Source organism: Cibotium barometz, chromosome 62, assembly GCF_041138505.1.
Source record: "Cibotium barometz isolate CiBa-2024 chromosome 62, ASM4113850v1, whole genome shotgun sequence".
NCBI lineage: Eukaryota > Viridiplantae > Streptophyta > Polypodiopsida > Cyatheales > Cibotiaceae > Cibotium > Cibotium barometz.
The window spans coordinates 27,818,886-27,840,276 of record NC_141107.1 but is presented as its reverse complement, the minus strand read 5'-3'; the positions used below and the strand labels follow the sequence as shown (position 1 = coordinate 27,840,276).

The 21,391-nt window shown below is 40.3% G+C and overlaps 1 protein-coding gene across 2 annotated transcripts; it reads right to left on the bottom strand.

Annotated features, from left to right (window-relative positions):
- Nucleotides 1-1,242: 1,242 nt before the first annotated feature.
- Nucleotides 1,243-5,590, bottom strand: A/N-INVA (Plant neutral invertase family protein). Of its 2 annotated transcripts, none has more exons than XM_086795083.1 (8): nt 5,093-5,590; nt 4,918-5,003; nt 3,799-4,649; nt 3,387-3,555; nt 3,035-3,246; nt 2,424-2,917; nt 2,251-2,299; nt 1,243-1,899 (listed from the first exon to the last, which is right to left on the bottom strand). In XM_086795083.1, the coding sequence occupies exons 3-8, from the start codon at nt 4,594-4,596 to the stop codon at nt 1,594-1,596; spliced, it is 2,028 nt and encodes a 675-aa protein (XP_086651209.1). In that variant the 5' UTR covers nt 4,597-4,649; nt 4,918-5,003; nt 5,093-5,590; the 3' UTR covers nt 1,243-1,593. The 2 variants fall into 2 exon arrangements, with proteins under 2 accessions (XP_086651209.1, XP_086651208.1); XM_086795082.1 differs by having other exon boundaries at nt 4,918-4,994.
- Between the last annotated feature and the right edge of the window lie 15,801 nt (nt 5,591-21,391).

The following is a 21,391-nucleotide window of genomic DNA, read 5'->3' as shown; positions in this document are numbered from 1 at the left end:
CTTTTTTAATATAAATTTTTAATGCTACAAGGATAAGAGACGCCAACCTACTTGAGAGAGAACTGAGCTTAAGAGAATAATTGCACGTATTTCTCATTTATCATTAAGGCCCTGGCTCTATAATGTTTCTCTCTCATTTACAAGGGCGCCTAGCTCTATATAATGTTTGTTTCTTTCTCATTTACGAGGGCCGAGCTCTATAATGTGTTGATGGATGGGAGTCGTAATCAAGGTGTTAGCAAGGATTAATCAAAACTCCTTTCAATCATTGTCTCTTGGATTATTTATTCTCTACTATTGTGTTTATGCCAATATGGAATTTAGTTTAACCATTGCAACTTGAGACAAGAAAAGCAGGGAGTGTGTTCCATTTTGGCAAAGAAAGAAGCTCTTTTTGCCATGGCCAACCTTTAATTTCTCATGCTCTCTCTTGTGCTCCCTCTTCCCCCCTCATCATCTGTATTGGAAAAAGATGAATTGTGAGATCTCCCCCCACACCATAACCGCCAACAATTAAAAATTGTGATTAGGGTTCAAATTTGAGTCTTGTGTTGTGAACTAAGTTTTCCAAACGAGTGAAAGCTCCTTTGTGGTTGGCTTTTTTTCCATTCTCTCACTATTAGCCATGCTGCCAGTAGCACACGCACTCTCCACTGCCATCCATCAACAAACACAAAAAAGATGGTTGGCCTCTTTTTTGCATTCTTAGCAATCATTTTATTGTAGAGTTTGCAACCTTGCCTACCACCACCACTCCTAGGCTTCGAGCCAGCCAATTTATTGTTGCTAAGAGCAACAACCCACCTCATACTTTAACTTTCCAGATTTCATAAGTACATGATATAAATGGCATTTTTCACATGTTGCTTGCCTTTTGTGCTTTGAATGCTCATTTTAACATGTTACAAGGTTTTTTTTGAAGGCATAGGTTTAGAAATAACGGTTTTTTTCATTTCTTAATTTATGAAAATAATTTTTTGAATATTTTTTTATGTTTGTCAAAAAATAAAAAATGTGTGGTGGAAAGGTTTTTGTATTTGTTGTAAAAAATGTTTCTGGTTTTCCGTGGGCACTGATAGGAGCATTGTATAAAACCAAATAGCATTAAAGCCCATGAAATGCAAATTGAATTGATTTTTCCAAGTCATCTGATGATGCTTTTAATTGTGAAAGTACATGAATATCATGTTTTGTTACCTCAAAACAAGCGCTTGTGCACACACACACGGTGCAACAACCATGATCACATAAGAGTTTAACCTCATCACATTAAGATTGAATCATGTTTACAATGTGATCCGAAAGCTGCTTTTGAAGGTCCCCAATTACACCTCTGGGACCTTTGTGCAGCTAAACAAATCATGCTCTCAAATATAATGGAGAAGCTGCTGGCATTGCAGAGTCCCACTCAACTTATGTTAGGACTCTGCCACAGCCAAAAAAGGAATCAATTTGTGATGGTAAAGGAATTACAAACCCATTCATGGGTTTCCATATAATTGAGACTATATCCAATAAGGATGGTTAACTCCTCTCCCAACAATGTGCTTTGTACAGTATTGATACACATCCATATATGGCTACTCATGGTGACTAAGCCTTCTGGTTTCTCTTCCGGCGAGGGTTGGAGTCAATCGGGCATGACATTGCCTCTAGCAATGCCAAATCTTCTTCAAAGGTTAAAATCTTAGCTGCATCAGGATTATTCAGTAACATTTTTGCCACTAAAAACCCCGCAATTGACCAGGTCTGGAACAGTCTGGCCTGCTTTCCTATAAATCTGCCCGTACGGGTATCGTAGTACTCAGGCCAGTTATCTCTTGAGAGCCTCTTTTCTGCAACTTTCAATGCCTTCCTGGCAAGGTCAGCCCTTCCCACTTTCAAGCAAGCTACAGTGAACTGCAATATAACAAAGCACGAAGATGTGAGTACTCATACAAATCAAAGAACAAACAAAAAAGAAGTATCGTGAAAGGGTGTGTTTTTAGCGTTCCGTTACACGCGTGCACCACAAATACACACACACGTACAGAGAAAGAGAGATGCATGAATGCACACTTCTGCATGTGCCCATGTTTTATTTATGAAAGGTTTTCATATTGATGATAATCTGCATGTCATGCGTGTGACTAAGTTTCATTACAAGGGTTTTTTACTATAATATCTCGACATGCACGCACACACAACACACATGCATGGATACATTCACACATTCCCAAAAGGTGAAGGGCTCTTATGTATCACACTCACTTGCCATAGAAGAGTAGGCCAGGAGCCACCGTTGTGATAGGACCAGGGCCTGCATAACATCATAAAAATTGTCATCTAGACAAGCCCTATGGCACCGAAAGATACAAGGCAACAGGAGACGAACACGAGGAAAACATTTTTCTGAAAGAAATTTTATAGGTCAAGTAGCATACGTGTTCTTTGGATCACTGCCAGTGATAATACGCCACTCATCATATTCCAGTGCTGGGAAGGCAATTTTCAAAGGCATGTTGCCGATAAGATCATCCCATTTCTCTTCAATGAGATTCAATATCCCCTCTGATTGTTCTCCAGTCGCCAGAGATGCAACAATTGCCCACAAATTTCCGAGAGAAAAGAACCTAAAATCCATGTGGGCCGGCTGTAAATTCCCAATCAAATAGCCCCCTTGGTTGGGCATCCAGTCAATCAACCAGAGAGGGATCTGCTCTGGGTATATATTGAACTTGTTGACAGCCTCATGTGAATACTCTTCTGTCTTGTATCGGTATATTTCATTCAGCTTCCTCATGTCTACCCAATAGTGCTCCCGTATATGGTATGAGAGAGCACTCAACCTGCTATTCACTGCCCTAAGAAGATCAGTTACACCATCCTCTGGAAGAAGCATCTCCCTGGCACACCGAAGGGCCGAGTAGAATAGCGACTGCATTGAATGAAAGTAAACAAAGCTCTTTAGAACAATTGGCATCTATAAGAAGTCACAGACTGGAGCATATACTAGCTCTTTGCCCAGTTTGCTGAGAGCAGTTGGCATTCATACCTGAATTTCAAGGGGGTGGCCATGTATACCCATGCGTCGATCAATCATGCATGACCCATCTGTGACCAACAGAGTAGGAAACATGTCAAACCCATCTGTTAAGCACAGCTTCAGTATGAGCTTCATTCCTGTTTGAACATCGACTCGTTCCTGCAATGCATAGTCGCCTGTATGTTTGCAATAAGCTCTCAAGAGAATGATCCACCACAGCCCTGGCACACAGAGAAGGAGAGGTTTAAGTTCCTTTCCCAACTCATCCCGACTAAAATATCCGACAGGAATAGAAAACATTCAAGCCTAAGTTCTCAGTTAGCACTCCGACCCATAAAACTCCTAACAGCATTGAAAGTACCTGAATCAACAGGAGCTACACGGCCAATTGCTGCCTCTCCAAAGTCTGGATCTAATACCTCCTCAGTTGCACCGTTGTCACAACCTTCCACATAGACTGTTTTTACTTTGAAGCTTGCAGGCATCAGGCCCCGTCCAGGACTATAGCAATCAACTGTTTTCTCCCAGCTCTGCAATGAGTACATACAAAAAGGTAAAAACTTGTCAGTTTAGAGAGCCAAATGCCATTAAAAGTACTTAATAGAGCCCTCTAATACCATTAAAAGTACTCAGTCTGACTGGTAGAACCCACAAAAAACCAGCAACCATATATTACCAAAACCACATAGTAGGTTTTGAGTGCGTTGCTAAATCATGTATGACTGGAAGTTAATACTGAAAACGCCTGGAGGGGATTAATATCATGAAAATACCTGTAATTGAAGCGTATGCAGTAGAAAATTCCGGACAATATCTGTTTCTCCCTTTAAAAGAAAAGCCAAAGCTGAGGGGACAAAATCTCGTACAAAGACTTGATCATAGTTGAGAGGAGTGCTATCACTAGGATCACTAGCTGCAAGAGTTCCGACAGGATTCCCACAGTAATTCACAATGGCACGCCTCAACAGCATCCAAGCCTCCTTCTCAATTGTGTCCTCCTCTAATGATTTTGCCCCCATGAATGCTTTCTCAAGTAAAGCCTCCCTATCTGTAGACGCATTCTTAGAGTGTGTCTTCTCTGTAGTCGAAAGCTTTACAGAGGCTGGCTCACCCGAGATCCATAGCGGATTTACTGTCACACTGGGCAGATAAAAACTGTCTGATCGTGGCTCACCCACCACAGTCAGGTTCATGTGCTCCACATCGCTCACCCTTCTGGTCTCAGAAAAGGAAGCACTTGAGTAAGCACTGCCATTTATGCTCCCCTGGTCTGCCTCACATCTGACTCTATGGAATTTTCTCTGCCCTCGTTTTCTCAACTTGCATCTTTGGACTGCAAAGGACAGACTGATGTGCTGAAGCAAGGACCGTAGAGAACTGCCTGAGAGCTCACTACACAAAGCACCCCTAGCATGTACCGAGCCTTCTGGTAACACATCACCAACACAAATCCTCCCAATCTTAGGGCCATATAGGGGGTTAGTGAGAAAACTATGAGCAGACAGGGTCATGCTCCTGGTGGAATGCGGGAGATGGTGTGATAAACTGCCCAAATAGGATGTGTGATCCATGTGCACGGGATCACTCCTGCTACAAATCGTGGCTTTACCACTTAGAACTCTTCCTGTAAGCCACCAAAGCAACAAGTGATGGTTAGCTACGCAACAAGTGAAAGTTTGCTATGCAGACAGCAACACCTTGCAATAGGAAACGCTGGAGTCAGCAGGAGAGGCTTGCAAGAGGTCATGTGCATGCAACATGATGAATTTATGTTGTATGAGATAGATGCTTCGAACAACTATGCAGAAATTCATCATAATCTTTTGTCAAAAGTTTTAAATGGAAAGCATATTTTGAACAATGGACTAAAGAAATGCAAACCAGAGGCCTACCTGAGGCAGACAATGTAAGACTTGAGACACTAAATGTGCTGCGTAGAAGCTTTACAGCTGCAGGCTTGCAGAAAATCCTGCAAAAACTAATATTGGAATTTATTTGAACATATTAAAAATTTGAAATCAGAAAGATGCAAGACAAACTTTCCGAGATTTAAGACCCTAAGTTTACCTGTTAAGACAGATCTGCGAGTCTCGAAGCCCGATTTAGCACTAGATCGTGGAGAGATCGGCTACTAGGTGGTTCGGAGAATTGCAGCTGCGGGGGTTTTCCGCTTCACAAATGCAAAATAAATGCTAAAATTAGGGTTTCTGGTACAAGGTGAGAAAGATCTTCTGCAATTAGGGTTTCCAAAGTTGGCAGTGGTGTTAGGTTTTCTACTGCGGAAGCTAAAATTTGTACACCTCGATCTGTGGAAGGAAGCTAGGGTTTCGGGATGTGCAGAGATGCAAGGTGATGATGATGATGATGATGGTGGTGGTGGTGGTGGTGGCAAGGTGGGGTTTCTCAGACCAAATTGCAAGATGATCAGGAGGAGGTGCAGAGATGCGCGATGTGGAGATCTAGGGTAACGATGCTGAATTGTGGCGATGGTGTAAAGTTGAGAAGAGAATTGCAAGATGATCCGAAGACTCTGCAAGAGGGAGGGGTGGAGTACTTAAGGAAGAAGGGGGGGGGGGGGGGGGGGGGGGGGGGGGGGGCAGGACGACTTTGGAGGGTAGAAAATGGACGCCGCTGATTAGTGGAGACTGGGCGCGCTGCGGGCACACCTTGCTTGTGGCGGCCATTGACGCGTCCGCCCACCACAGACACGTGTCCGCACATGATTGCAACTTAAAAACACGTTGCGGAGCTTTTTCCCCCAGGCCCACTATAATCGACCTGATACGAATGACCTTTTGGTCGGCTGAGCTGGACCCGTAGATGACGTGACCCCACTGGCTGCCTTCTCCTGGATGTGGTTGATCCGCTGACCTGGCGGGGCTGGCCCTTTTTATTAATCGCTTTTTATTTCGTTCTCCTGTTGACATGGCCCAACCCGAAACACGTCCGCGCTTATCTCGACACCAGAACCTGTCAAAACGTGTGTGTCAGCAATAGTTGCGACAACCTTAGGTAGATAAACAATGAACCTGGTTTTAAATAGTCAATACACTAATATATACGAACACACATGTCTTCCAAGAAGAAAGCGGTAGTAAAATAAATCTCAAAATTGAAGCAACGGCTCAAATGCAAAAATAGTTAACTTCCTTTTGACGGCTTAACGTACTTGCAAAATTTTCAAATGCCCCTCAAAAATTACACTAAAATGCAAAAAAAAAACTTGCTATATTTCACCAAACCTGTAAATTTTGAAGGGCAAGGGTGCTGGTGTGTGTGTTTTTTTCTATTGGTTCACACCAACTATGGGGGTTGTGTGTGTGTGTGTGTGTTTCTCTCTATTGGCTCACACAAACTATGGGGGGGTACGTGCGTGCGTGCGTGGGTGCATTTGTGTGTGTGTGTGTGTGTGTGTGATCGGGGATTCGAACTCGCATCCACAATGGTAGAGTTCAGCCCAATATGCCAATATGAGATTTCACCTTCTAGCATGCAGGTGTCCCCATGAAGCCTTCTTTTAGGTATCTAAACGAAAGTCCCATGAAGCTATGTCCCATGACTTGTTTTACCTTCTAAAAACACTTCATGGAAGTCCCATTATTTTTTGAGTTAATGTTGCATGAGCTCCATCTTTGTTACTATACTAGAAGATAGACACAAAACTGCTATTGTTGAGGCTCGTGGCTTTGTTCACAACTAGCTCCTCTCCCTCTATGTAAGAGGATAAGGAATAGATTGTCTAGAGGCAAAAAGGAGAAGGATTTCTACCCATTAAGAGATCCAAGGTATTGCCACGTGTGAGGTCAAGACTTGCTATGCAAGTTCTCTATGCCACATCAATAGTTCCATTGCAAACTTGTGAGGTCAAGACTTGCTATGCAAGTTCTCTATGCCACATCAATAGTTCCATTGCAAACTTTCAAAATTACAGATGCAAGTCACTCTTTGCCACGCTTTGTCAAATATTATTATTTTCTTGTACACATGAAACTACATTATAAAAGTAATCTCTTAGAAAGTGGGTGACATAAGATCTCCCAAAATTAAAATAAAAACCACAGTTTACCTTTTTAAAGCAGAAAAGCTATTTCCAAAAATAGAGGGAGAAAAGAGCTACCTCACAAATATATACATGTGTACTTTCAAGGAACAAGTAAAAATGAAAGAAAAAAATTAAGTGGAAATATTTTTCACAAAAATAGAGGAAAAAAGAGCTACCTTGTAAATATACACATCTACTTCCAAAACTAGAGGAAAATAAGAGCTACCTCACAAGTATACACATGTGTAATTCCAAGGAACAAAAAGAGCCACCTCACAAAAAACACGTGTACTTTCCATGGAAAGTAAATTTTCCACCTTTTCAACTTTTTAGCTTGTTGCCACAAATATAATCATGTGTCTTAGTTGAAGATAAAATTCACTTTTTTATTTTTCACTTTTTTAACTCTTTAGGTTGTTTTCATAAATATAATAATCATGTCTTATTTGAAGATAAACTTTCATTAAGTTATCACTTCTTTGAGAATATGCATAAACCTTTTAATTTTAATTTAATTTTCATTAAGTTAACTATGTTACAAGTTAACATGGTGTCACCTGCCCATCTATATTGTAAAGCGCTTTGCCATCTTACCCGCATTTAATGTAAAGGCCAATTCTTATAAAGATGTCATTGGACTTTATAAGCGGCCTTACCGTGAGTTAAGTGACCTTATTGCCAAATACAAAAGAAGCCTTGTTGTGAGCTTACCAATTGGGCTTTATAAAGTAGCCTTATTGTCGTGAGATTAATGCCAGATGGGGAAGTGATAAACTTTATATACATAGTTTCTTTTAGGACTAGAACTAGTACCAATGGACATAGTTGCTAGTACCAATGGACATAGTTGCCTTTAGGACTAGAACTAGTGCCAAAGCACTATTTTTTAGTTCTATCCAAAAGCTCGTCATTTATATATAAGTCAATGTTGTGAGTTGCTCTCCCTCTTCTCTACTCTTGTGCATTCTTGTGTTCTATTAGATCCTTGCATGGATTCTTTTATGCTAGATGGTTTGATTTCTTGAATATGTTTACTTATAAGCTTCTCCCTCTCATTAGCTTCTTCTCCACCCACCTCTTGTGAGAGAGAACTACACAAAGTCCATTCTCTTCTTGCCTCCATCCAAGCAAATAAAGCTCTTCCTTCACACCTCATAGCCATGGAGCATCTCAGTGTGAAGATGGAATGAGGATGTGATGGGGATGGGCTAGCACACCCACATTAGGATTTTTCCTTAAAGGAAAGACCACACAACACATGATTTAGAGGCTAAGGTAAGCTTTTAACATGAACATATTGGGTGAAGCCACTGAAAAGAGACTAGCCTAGGGCTTTAGATCCACTTTTGTGTCATGCCCGGGGTTGATTGGGAGGTCACACTCTAAAAAACATATGGTTTTGGATTTTTAGATGTGTTGAAATTGTTATTTTTATTTATTTTTAACCTTGTTCGAATTAGCTCATTCTATTTGCATGTTTTGGAAGGGGAAAACCCTGATTTCATTGGCCTTTTTTCATGATTTTAAAGCCCACAAGGCTTTGATTTTATTGCATTAATCCAAGGAAAAGTAGCTTAAAATTTGTGATTATTTTGTGTAAGCCAATAAAAAAAACATGAGCTATAAGCTTCAATTAGAGTGAGGAAGTTGTGATTTCTAGTTCATGCATTTCATAATTTTTGTTCATGCATGATGAAATTGGTAACCTGGAGTATGTAAAATCAATAAAAAAACAATCAAAAACACCTAATCACTAGCATAAACATCATAAAATAGGATTAAGAACCCTAATTATCCCCCATCAAGTCTAAAAAACCTAAAAAAACTAGACCAAATAATCTCTTAGGTTGGTAGATGTGAGTTCACAATCCTATGGAAAACAAACATGAGTTTAGCATATGTGAGCATGGAGCCATAAGCATGGAGACATGAGTCTATAGACGTTAGCATAGAGACGTGAGCTAGAGGTAGGTATACTTAACATTATACTGGCCAATTAAAATTGCCATGGAGGCTTGTAAGGACACACCTACCCATGGACAAATTCCAAAGAAAATTCTTATCATGTGTAGTTATTAGAGCATTAAGTAAAATAATTACTCACAATTATTACCCAGTAATCTTGTCATAGTCGTAAAGCCCCATGCACTACTTGGAGTCCATGTAGGCCTATATCATAAAAGCAATGAGCATATTTCATTTAAAAAATATGCGAGACTAGGTAGATGTGAGTCATGAGCCCACAAGACATTAGCCAACAAGCATGAGCCTTGATCTAGATGTGAGCTTTATCAAGCATGACATGAGTCCATCTCACCAAAACTATGTGAGTCTATTTTATACAAAAAAGGCATGAGTCCACCTCTAGAGGCGCGAGCCTATGTACATGAGCCTATACATGTAAGCGCATAGGTATGAGCTTGATGTGATAGCCTAGCCAAAGAATAGGTTCAAAAAACCAAAAACTCAAACTAAAGAAACACATAATTATTTTTACAACTTGGGAAACTTTGCAAAACACACATGTCTGAATCTATTCTACTGGCTCAGTATTAACTTTGTGAAAAGGGCATTATCTTTGGGTGAAGCTCCAATGGAGTGGGAGCAAGACCATGAACCTCAAGGTTTTCTCCCTCAAGAAGTGCTCACAATGTTTAAGACATTTGGTATCGATCCTTAGCTGGGTTTGTCCCAAACTAACCATGCCCAAGCAACTCAATAACCCACAGTTAATTAGGACATATCCTTTTTATTGCACTATTAGGGGTGGGAATCATTTCGCAAAACACTGAGCAACAAGCATACATACACATTGCAAGCAAGAAGCCCACCTTCTTGAACTTGGTAGTTCATTCATATCTCATCTCTCATATTATTCATAATACAATCACCTTGTGTTGTGCCCAAGTTGCTCTCTCTTTTCTCTCTTTTTCTTCCTCAACCATGGAGAGATTTCATCCTCCATAGCTCCATGGTTGAGCCTGTGATTACCAACATGGTATCAGAGCCATGCTTCTCAATGTTTATGATTAATCCCTACTCATCATCACATATCTTAATCATGATTAATGATTAATCTCATTCTTTACCACTTTTGCTAGCTAGGTCATCTTCTTTTCTACCCCTTGTCCATTGTAGCCTTGTTTGCTCTCCATACACAAAACCATTGACCAAACTAGTGATTAGAGTCTCTTCCCAACTCAAGGGCACACATGATAGCCACTTCAATTGATTTGATTCACTCCCGTCATCGTCGAGAGTTGTTGATTAAAATAGGGTTGCATTTTTTGAAGAAATAGACCTAGCATCTATACGCAACAAAACCGGTGCAAACCAGCTCATCCTTGGGGGTTTTGGGTGCTATGAACTTGCCTACAACACCAGATTTTTGAAAAAACGCCTATAGCTACCCCCTCCAACTTGGACACACAAAGAGAAGCCCTTTGGTAAATATAAGATTAATCTTCATTAAGTGTTGTTAATAATGTATGGATGAGTTTAAAACTCGTCAATTGGAACTTCTATTACTGGATTTGTGCTTACTTTGCAAAAGCCTTATCATTTGGAGCATGCTCATAAATCATTTGTACAAGGGAAAGACACTGGCCATCGATAAGGCTAAGACCTCCTTAAGCAGATTCAATGCATTATCATCTGAAAGGGACATGCATCATCATCATGTTAGGCTTTATGAACACATTGAGAATATGATCCATCTTTGCCTACATGGATTTCATTACACAATGAAATCAAGAATGTCAATGGCTTCATGAAGCTAAGCGAAGGGCTATCCAGGTCAGGGATACAATGTATCCACAAAAAAAGCTAACCAAGGAAAGGGAATTGGGCATACCTAATCCTATTCCAAAAGTAACAGATGAGGGATCTCAAGGAAACATGATGTCCAAAATGTTTGAGGAAAATGCGCTGGGTGAGTCCATCCATTCCTTCCCTATGGATGAATATGAGACACACACTGGGAGGAACCCTCAACCACCAAAGAACCTAGAGATATCGGAAGTCTTGTGGCTGTACTGTCCACGCCTATGCAACTGCCATTGAGGCAACTATTACACAGTTCACCAAACCCTATGGGCAAACATAAAGGAATGGGTAGAAGGTGGACTAAATCCAGCTGAGACTATAGAGAAGGTTCTGCCACCTCTCGCGGACAAAAAGAACTTGAGGACACACAAGGAAAACCCGAGTCGTCAAGATACCAGTTAATCAATTGGGACGTTATTACGAAAGCGATGACACAAATGCTACAATCCCGATTCATCATGGTGGATACCAGGCATTGGCTATCTTGGATGGTGGGATGGGGGTTAGCATCATCACAAAGCGTTGCTAGGAGAACTAGGGAAAACCTGATCTAAAAAGAGCAGATCTAATCATTAAAATGGCTGATGGAACATTTTCAAGGCCCATTGGACTTTTGGAGATGTGAAACTTAAACTCTTTATGTTTCTCTACCATCATACATTTGCGGTAATGGACTTCCTGCGCCAACCTAACTCATATGACATAATATTGGGGAGACCCTTTATGAGGGAATCCAAATTGGTGCATGATTGGGCATTAGATCACGTGTATGTGCGTATGGATTCACAAATTTTAAAGATAGATCTGAGAACATGGAAAGCACATCCCGTGGAAGGGCAATTGTTTGGTAATGATTCGGTCACAATAGAACGGACCACATTTGTACAAATATGCCAGTCCATGGTGGAAAATTCCAAGGAGCAGGAAACGAAAATGTATGCATCACTTCCTCCTCTGGACTTCAGTGAAAGCTAGATGCATGTGCTAGCTACCACAAATGTGATGCAACCCAGGGGGACCTAGTATGTGGAATCTAGAACTGTCCCGACAACCTTTGTCTGTATGGTTAATTAGCAAACCATTGATGAAGAATCATAAGAGGAAGCCTCTAGCATAGAAGGGACGATAACACAAGGCTGTACCAATGCTCAATGCCTCAGAAGATGGAGAAAACAGAAATGATATATCATCCGACGAAATGCCCTATTACGAAAAAAACCCATGGATGCCTAATGGCTGAGATAATTTGGCTTTATAGATGGAAGTTCAATTTGGTTTTTCCGGTATTCCCGATCTCACCCAGTCACAGGTCTGGATTCCTAGTGTAGACATGTTATTCGCCAAGTGTATGTGAAATAAAGTGCAAAATGTGGAGAAAAAAATGTGGAAAACAAGGTTGCCTACCTCTTTATGGAATTCTAGGGTTTCGGGAGCTTGTTGGAGCCTTTTGCTAAGAATTGGGGGTCAAGGGAAGCTTTACCAAGCAATAAGAGTTCTATCTCAAGCTTTTTATTCATGAAGGGGAGTAAAAACAATGCTCATTCCTACCAAAGGTATGCGCCTCTACTGCCTCATATAAGTAATGAATGATTCTTCTCTTCAACTTATATGTATTTCTTTCTTCATGGGAAGAAGATGGGCTAAGATTAGAATTAACATCATTAATCTCATGCTAATATCTTCATCAATATCTTCCAAGATTGCATCAAGAAGCATATAACGACATGAAATATAGTTTTTCTCTTGTTTTTTCTCTACTAGGAGCCATAAAAGATTTCTTTTTCATGAATAGAAGCTTTTCTTCATAAATGCATGACTAAATGATGTATTTTAGAGAAATGTTGCTAATCTCATGCTAATTGCATCATTAGTCTTCACTATTCATGCCAAGAAATAAATAAGAAGCTTCACTATGCACAAATTGAGACATGCAATGAGTCTTTTCACCAAAATTGGCATTTCTTGATCTTTTGCATGATATATTAAAGCATTGAACCAAGCTAGCTTAATCATCAACATTAACTCTTGTATTGGAATGGAATGTATTGTATGGAATTATAAGTGTCAGGATTGTAAGTGGTCTAACTCTCACCTCATTCTAGAATTCATGTATTTCTTGCACAAGTGGCGTTGAAGTTAGATATGTGGTGAGGGTACCTTGAAAAAAAGGAGAAGAGGCCACGGAGGGGTTGTTGAATCTGTCTATCTGTGAGTGCCTTGGGAAAGTAGATAGATGGAGGACTAGGTACTTCGTCAGTGAAGAATTGGCCCCAAAATTTTCCTCAGATTTCAAACTTGGTAAAGGGGTGGGAATACTTGGCCGGGAGATCGACAAGTGAAAGCATGTCATCAACTTTCTTTTTGGCAACATTGACAATGGGCAAACAATTTTTTGCAATCAAGTGGCGATGACGAAATACATGCATAATGAATACATTGATTTTTATGCTTATGCTTGAGCATTTTGAAATTCCCATTGGACACTTGTGAATGACTTATATGCCGAAATAACCACTTCACATTGAAATTTGACTTTCGCGTCAACTTTGGGGGAAACTATGGTAAATTTCATTTATATTGTTCACAGGCTGAATTGTAAATGTTTGGCCCAATCAAAAACCTCTTGGATTCAAGTGAAATTGAACACTTAGGCTTGTTCCTTATCATTATCCTTATCATTATAATAGCTTCCCAACAAGCTATAGCACACTCTGTTTGGTGATACAAGCAAGGAGATATGGCCAATTTTCACTCGGATACCTTTTGGACAGATTCTAAACTCTGTACCAAATTTAAAATCCAACTTCACCATCGGGTTTAAATAGCATAGCCACCAAGTTTCATGAAATCAGAGCATTGGTGTCAAAACACAATTTTTGATGATGAAAAATAGAGTAACCGGAGCTTGTTTTGTATTTTTTTGAAGTCTGTCACACTTAAGCTTTACAACAAGCTATTGGGTGAAAAAATCGGAGTCATTTGGTTAGTCAATTGTGCATTTTAAGCTTGCAAATATGCTAAGAGAAAGACCCTACAAGAACTTGTATATCCTTCAATGATAATGGGGAGTGAATAGATGGATGTGGAGCTTGGGCAACATGTCGAAATCGATGAAGAGAATGATGGCATGAATGCTAAGTTTGCAAATGAAGGCCATGTGCATACTAATGTGGGAAATGCAATGTTTTGAAACGATGGGAATACTAAAGGGTTACAAAATGCAAGTGGTGTTCCTTCAATAACCAATGAAATGCAAACAATCAGGCTCATGAGATCAATGGATTCCATGATAGAGAATTTCAATCAACAACAATCCCAACTTCAAGCTCAACTTCTTGAGGGATTTGGAGTGAGATGGTAGCTTTTTGAGAAGTGAATTCAAGAATGGAGGTATGCCACAACCAAGTCATGATGCTAGGTTTCCAACATGCCAATGTGCTACTCCTTTGCAAGGCTCATATAAGGAGAGAGTTTCTCATGAATTTGGGATGCACCAACCCAAGCAAAACATGAGAGATTATGCTAGGCCATCAAAAATCTTAGTGTTTAGAGACATGGATGACGTTGATTATTCCAAGTTTTAAAGATGAAATGAGAGAGGCTTTTATCTCTCAACTGCATAAGGACCAATTAGTGTGTGATTAGGATGACTTGGAGTAAAGGCAAGATAGTGTCTGGACTAAATACACAAATTTTTAAAACTCATGCTACATATTGAAGAGTTTAGTGAGAATTTTAAGTTTTTAAAGTATATCAAAGGGTTGTGATTGATCATTAGGGCTAACGTGAAAGCACAAAGGCCAACAATTGTCAAAGGGGCCATGTTATTGGTAGAAATATATGAGGAGAAGTATGCATGCACATGGTCAAATAGAGGTAGTTCTAATACTTATGGGAAGTCTACAAGTAATGCAAGCTCTACCCCTACCATGCCCAAGTTTCCTACAATCTATGGTAGTGGTGGGAAGTCAAATTTCAAATTTAGTAGTGCTTCTCATAAACCTTCTAGTAGTGATAGAAAGCCTCCCAATGGTGAAAAATGGGGCGTGTTAAGGAGTTGAGGAACAAAGCACTATGCTATAAATGTGGTGAAAAATGGCACAAAGATCATGCCAAGTCTTGTGAAAAGCACGTAATGTAACCCTTAATATGGTTCTTTCTGAATGTAACTCTTAATATGGTGCTTTTTTTTTTGAAGTCATTGAGGAGGGCATTGAAAAGGAAGGAGAGCTCTTTGATGATTGCCAAGACTTTATGGTGCTTTTTGAATGTAACTCTTAATATGGTGCTTTTTTTCCGAAGTCATTGAGGAGGACATTGAAAACAAAGGAGAGCTCTTTGATGATTGCCAAGACTTTATGGAAGATGATCATGATCATGAGCTGGAGGGGGAGTTTCCATTTGATCCCGATAGTGCCTTGTTTAGGCTATGTGACTATGATGATGGTTTACCCACACCTATGTGAACTTGGGATGATCCATGCATAGAGACCACTTTATGTACCTTATCTCAAGAATCTGATTTATATGTTGGATGCAAGTGTGCACTTACCTTGATACTTAAAGCATTCATCAAGGGTGCACGTACCTTGAGACTTAAGGCATTCATCAATGGAAGGGTGGCTTGTGTATTGGTTGAGTGGGAGTAACACATAGTTTTGTTAGTAAGAAATCTATGTGCAATCTAAATTCAAGTGGCAAATGGGGCTAGAACGGATTGCATAGCTATGAGATCCCTGCCCTCTCTGCGCATCAAACTCTAGAGTGCTAGCAGCGGAAGTAGCAACCTCACGCACAGGGTAGAGCTTCCCACACTTGGGACCTCGCCCACGAATGTCCGTTCAAGAGACTAGTCCGGCGGCTCTTCCAAAACTGAACTCGAGAAAAAAAAAACTTTCCTTGCCTAGAAAGCATAGGCGGTTCCTCTAGGAAAATATTCTAACGTAGTCAAGAGCCTTAACTATCCTTTGTATTCTAACCAAACCCATGGGTCACATGGCCAGATCAAAGGAGGAACTTACACTTGGTTCATAGAGACCAACGCTTTTTTCCCCATCAAAAGAGGCACAACCGTTGATTCTTTTCCATAGAACAAGAATTATCCCGTGACTTACTTCAACTATCGTAACTTGAACAGAATTGAATTTTATTGTAGGAATCCATCGATCCAGCCTAACCCCATCCAATCCCATGGGTAAGCCAACCGCCCAACCACTATATTGATAGGATCCATTATAAAAATTTGGTTATGTTTTGTCTCGGGTACCAAGGAAAAGAGTTCCCAAGACCCCTAGCCGGCACTCATGCAAAAATCAAATAGACACACCACTTACACACCCAATATGAAACTGCCTTTTTCTTATTCAACTATTTTCAAAATAGAATTGCAATAAAACCACAGTGTTTCCATCATAACCCTCATTATTCTAGTTCCAGGGTCCAAATTCTAACTTTTCCACTTTCCAACCATAAAATCCAAATTCCAGTCATTCCTTCCTCGGCGTACCTATGGCATCATCACTACAACCAGAACGCTCTCACCACCTGGTCAATCCCTCTAGGCTCACTTATTACTTCACTCAGGGGCCTTTTCAATAGTTCCTAACTCATAGTACCCAGGAGTATAATCTCATAAAATCCATATAGACTCTTCGTTGAAGATCAGCCAGATCAATCAACAAGATCCATTTATCAAAAGGCGCCATGGACTCATCCATTGAAGACCATGTTTGGGACATCATAGCATAGCAGAGGCTACACTCCAACCCACACACTTGTCAATCCGTGAATGCAACCCGGTTAGCGCATAGAGGCTATCCCGAATGGGAGAAGATGAGTTAACCACACACTAATGACTTCTAGTCCTACTCAATCCTTCTTCAACACTCAAGCAATCAATCTTACATAATCAAAGCATCAAGATTAGGCTACACTTAAGCATAAAAATGCAACTTATGCAAAGAATCTAACATGCAAAGAGCTATCACACAAGCCTCAACTACACATCATTTCATGCACAAGCTTCATCACATGCACTCTACAACTCATAAATCAAAACATCATTAAGAAATCTAGATTAGCAAGTGTGTAGACCAAAACCTCATATCATTGAAAATGTAGAGAATAGAGAGTACAAGATTGAAGAAAGAATGGAGATGGAGAGCCTTGGGAGAGCACTTGAGAAGGAGCTATGGAGCAAGCTCTCTCTATGAGCTTCTCAACCAAATGACCAAAGAGTCCTCCCTAGCTCTCAAATGGGCCACCTTTTATACAAAAATTCTAGAGCTTCCAAAAGTTCCCATGTGGGATTATTGTCAAGCCCTCTTCCACATTCATCTACAACTTTGAACTCTTTTCAAGAGCCCTAAGTGTCTTTTTTGTTGCATCCTTGTATTGATCTTCATTCGTCATGCAACACTCCCCCACGTCCTATTTCGCGCACGTCCTCGAGCACGGTAGTAGCAAGAGCTGCAACAAAAAAACAATGGATACAAGTAAAGTTTCTTATTGAAAAAAAGAAAAGAAAAGAAAAACCAGCAATGATAATTTCACACGTGAGCATACAAGTGCAAGGCTGATTAAAGTTTTAATGAGTACTAAAATAGGTGAGTAAAGACTAGTCAAAGTGAGACTTAAGTGGTAGATAGTGCTATGCAAAGGCAAGTGTGCTTTGTACACCGCCGGTTATGACCGCAGTCTCAATGTCCTACAAGTATGTAAGTTATTTCTAAGTGGCAAACCTACTCCTAAATATGAGCAAAGGTGATTGGAACTCTTTTTTTTTTTTCTCTTTGATGTGTGTGTAGAAGGTGATAAAGATTAAGGTTCCATCCCAAAGAGACCCAAGCAATGGCCAAGAGACCTCCGCCAAGAGAATCTAAAGACCGCTAAGTATCTCAAGGGCGATAGGCCCTTTTTCTTTCTTTTATGACATAAGGAGTATCCCTTGAAGATGAGGGCATCGGTCTCGAGGGCCCATAGTGTACCCCAGAGTCCTACCAACATTCATCAAGGCGATAGATTCCTTAAAGGTCTTTTTCTGAAGCTTTTAGACATCAGTGTTCACCCCATGGAAACCAAGGCATCGGCCCCAAGGTGCTAAGACAACCCCAGGTCCTACCAAGCATTCCACATGGCTGTAGACACGTCATGTCTCAATTTACTTTGTACATATATTTTTTATTTTTATTTTTTTAAAGGGTATAATTTTTATAAATTTTTATTACTCCTAGCACCTTGCTCATATCTAAGAGGTAGCTGCCACTAGGGATAACTATTATACCCTGAAAGCATAAGAACTTGGCATACTCCCTTGGTATATATCCTACAGTGTCTTTAGATAGAAATATCTTTTACTAAGTCTTCTAAGAGTCTAGAATTCACTCACCATATTTTAACAACTAATCAAAAACTTAAACCAGCCAACATTGTGTGAACATGCAAACCATATATTCGAAAGATAAGAGCACATAAAGAAATAAAGATTAAGATTTGAATACACCTGTTGTAGTGCCCTGTTGATGTTGTTCGTTTGCATTGATGCATTGCTGAATATGTGCAGATTGCTCCTCCTTGATCTTTGTAGGCGTAGCATGTCTCCCCCCTTCCTAATTTGTGTGCACGATAGGTAGACTATTGGGGCGTGTTTGATGCTTTTGTTTTAGCGAAGATCTCTGCAAAATTTTTATTAACAAACAAGAAAAGAAAAGAAAAGAATAAAATTTGCCATTGGTGCCAAACACTGAATATAGCCGAGGGGAAAAACCCAATGGGAGAAAAGTGCCCTAGCTTGTCGATCTTATTATGGAGTCACTGAACTTACCCTTGCGCTGGTGGTGGATTCGTGTCCTCGTCTGCTGGAAAGATGGTATCAATTTCCTCAGGATGCAGAGACAACCCCTCACAAAAACCGGCCCGCTGGAGAAGGTGGTAGAGGAAGGAGTGCTTCCTCACTAAAATATGGCATTGGTTCTATGGGAAGGTTAATCAAACAGTTTCGATTTTGGAACTGCGCAATATAGGTACTCATATTTATCCAATATTGACATGTTGAGGCTTGGGGAAGGAGGGCTTGCAAGATCGGTGGTTGCAAGTCATTTAAGCTTGTATCCCTCCATTGTTGTGCTTGAGGTTAGTACTCTCGGCTTGTCCATTGGTCTGGGGATGATAGGGTGCAGAACGCTTGTGAATTACCATAAATTCTTGAAGCAAAAATTCTATGACTTCATTTACAAAGTGTACACCTTGATCACTAACGATCTCAATAGGTAAGCCATAGCGTGTAAACACGTACTCATACAAGAACTTGGCTGTGGTTCTGGCATCATTTTTGACTGTTGCCTTTGCCTCAACCCATTTGGTCAAATAGTCAGTTGCGACTATAATATATTCCGCATGCGTGTGACGAGTTGGAGGTTTAATGGGACCGACAAAATCAATACCCCATTTTGCAAAAGCACGTGTGCTTAACATAGGCCGCAATGGCATATTATTCTTTGTGATGGGAGGTTTGGTCCTTTGACAATCGTCACAACGTTTCACATATTCTTCGGCATCCATTTGTAAGGTTGGCCACCAAAGCCTAGACCACCTAATCAACTTAGCTGTGGTATTGCCAGAAAAGTGTCCACCCCCAACACCTGCATGTGCATGAGTTAAGATTTTCAGATAGCCAGCTTCACATACACACATGCGTAAGTTGCCATCCTTGCCCCTCTTATAGAGTTGGCCCTCTATCAGCATATAGTTTGCCGCTTCAATTTTAATAGCATGCTTTCGATGTTTAGGAATTTTTTGATCCGTATGACCATGCTGAAGATAATCTACAATATACTTACTCCAACTTGGTGTAGTTGAAATTTGGAATAATGTGGAATTATGAATTGGCTTCTGAATTCTACATGAAGCACAGTTATGAACAAATGTTTCAGCATCTGCATGCATGGTAGGCCACCATTGCCCATCCTGAGAGATACGTCACACACAAGTAGTAGCTGATGCATGGATTCCATCGATACCCGCATGTGCCCATTCCAAGATCTCCTCATATTGGTCGGGGTTAGGTATAAGCCTCAACACTCCATCATTACCCTGACGATATAATCTCCCTGAGATTAACTTGAATGGTCGCCATAGGTCCACATTAGGACCCGCTAGTTGTATTTGCCCACTTGTCAAAATTTCTAAAATGGATTCACCATCTAGGAGCTGTCTCTACAAGGAAAAGTGTTGAATCTAACATATCATCATCCACACCCACAGGAGCTTCGCCAGAGGTGATTCGAGACAAATGATCTGTCCTTAGATGAGTTGTTCCTTTTCGAACTGCAACTTCAAAATCAAACTCAAGAAGGATGATAAACCACCTTACTATCCTTCCAGTTGCACAAGGCTTATTCACCAAATATAGCAATGCTTGATGGTCCACAAAAAATATGAATTTGTTTGCCAAAAGGTAATGGCGAAACTTTTTCACTGCATATATCATGGACAATCCTTCTCTTTCTGTTGTGGTGTAATTCTTCTCAGCATTGTTCAACTGTCGACTAGCATATGAGATTGGGAAATCCTTATTGTGTTCTCCCGATTGAGCCAAAATACATCCAATTGCAAAGTTGGAAGCATCAATATGGACATGAAAGATTTGGTTCCAATCCGGTGCCCGTAAAATGGGTGCAGTCACTAATGCTTGCTTCAACTTTTCAAAGGATTCCTCACACTCATCAGTCCAATTAAACTTTACAAGAAGAGCATATAACGGTCTGGCTAGGACAGCATACATGTAGATGAATCTACGGTAATAGCCACAATGTCCCATGAATGTTTGTACCCCTTTAGGGTTGATAGGCCGAGGTAATGAGACAATGACATCAATTTTATCCATATCTGTTGAAATCCCATTGCGAGAAACAATATGGCCCAAAATTTTTCCTTGTCTTACCATGAATTTGCACTTGTCAGGATTCAAGCATATACGATAAAGTTGACACTTTTGAAACACAAGTCTAAGGTGTTCTATATGATCATCACGCTCTTGTGAGTGAACACATAAATCATCCATGAAAATCTCAAGAAATTGCCTAAGGTACTCCTTGAATACATGACTCATTAACCGCTGAAAGGTTGCTGGTGCATTTGTTAGACCAAATGGCATAACACGATAGGCAAAGATGCCATCTTCAGTAGCAAAGGCTGTCTTGTGTTGATCCTTTGGATCAATTGACACTTGATTGTACCCGGAGAATCCATCCAAGAAACTATATGCCTTTTTCCCTGCAACTCGTTCCAGAACATGATCCGTGATTGGAAGTGGGTAATGATCACGCACAGTAGCTGCATTTACCTTCTTGAGGTTTACACATACTTGAAGTTTTCCATTTTTCTTGGGCTACAATAGGGGAGACCCATTCAGTGTGTTCAATCTCATAGATAAATTTTGCCTCTAAGAGCTTGTCTATTTCTTCCTTTATCTTCCGTGCAAAATTTTCATTGTAGGTATA

Coding starts and splice junctions, on each gene's coding strand:
- A/N-INVA (XM_086795083.1), bottom strand. CDS start 4,596: ATGGATCACACATCCTATTTGGGCAGTTTATCACACCATCTCCCGCAT. Junction 3,247..3,386: donor TGTAGCTCCTGTTGATTCAG/GTACTTTCAATG, acceptor TCTGTGTGCCAG/GGCTGTGGTGGATCATTCTC. Junction 1,900..2,250: donor GGCCTACTCTTCTATGGCAA/GTGAGTGTGATA, acceptor GTTATATTGCAG/TTCACTGTAGCTTGCTTGAA.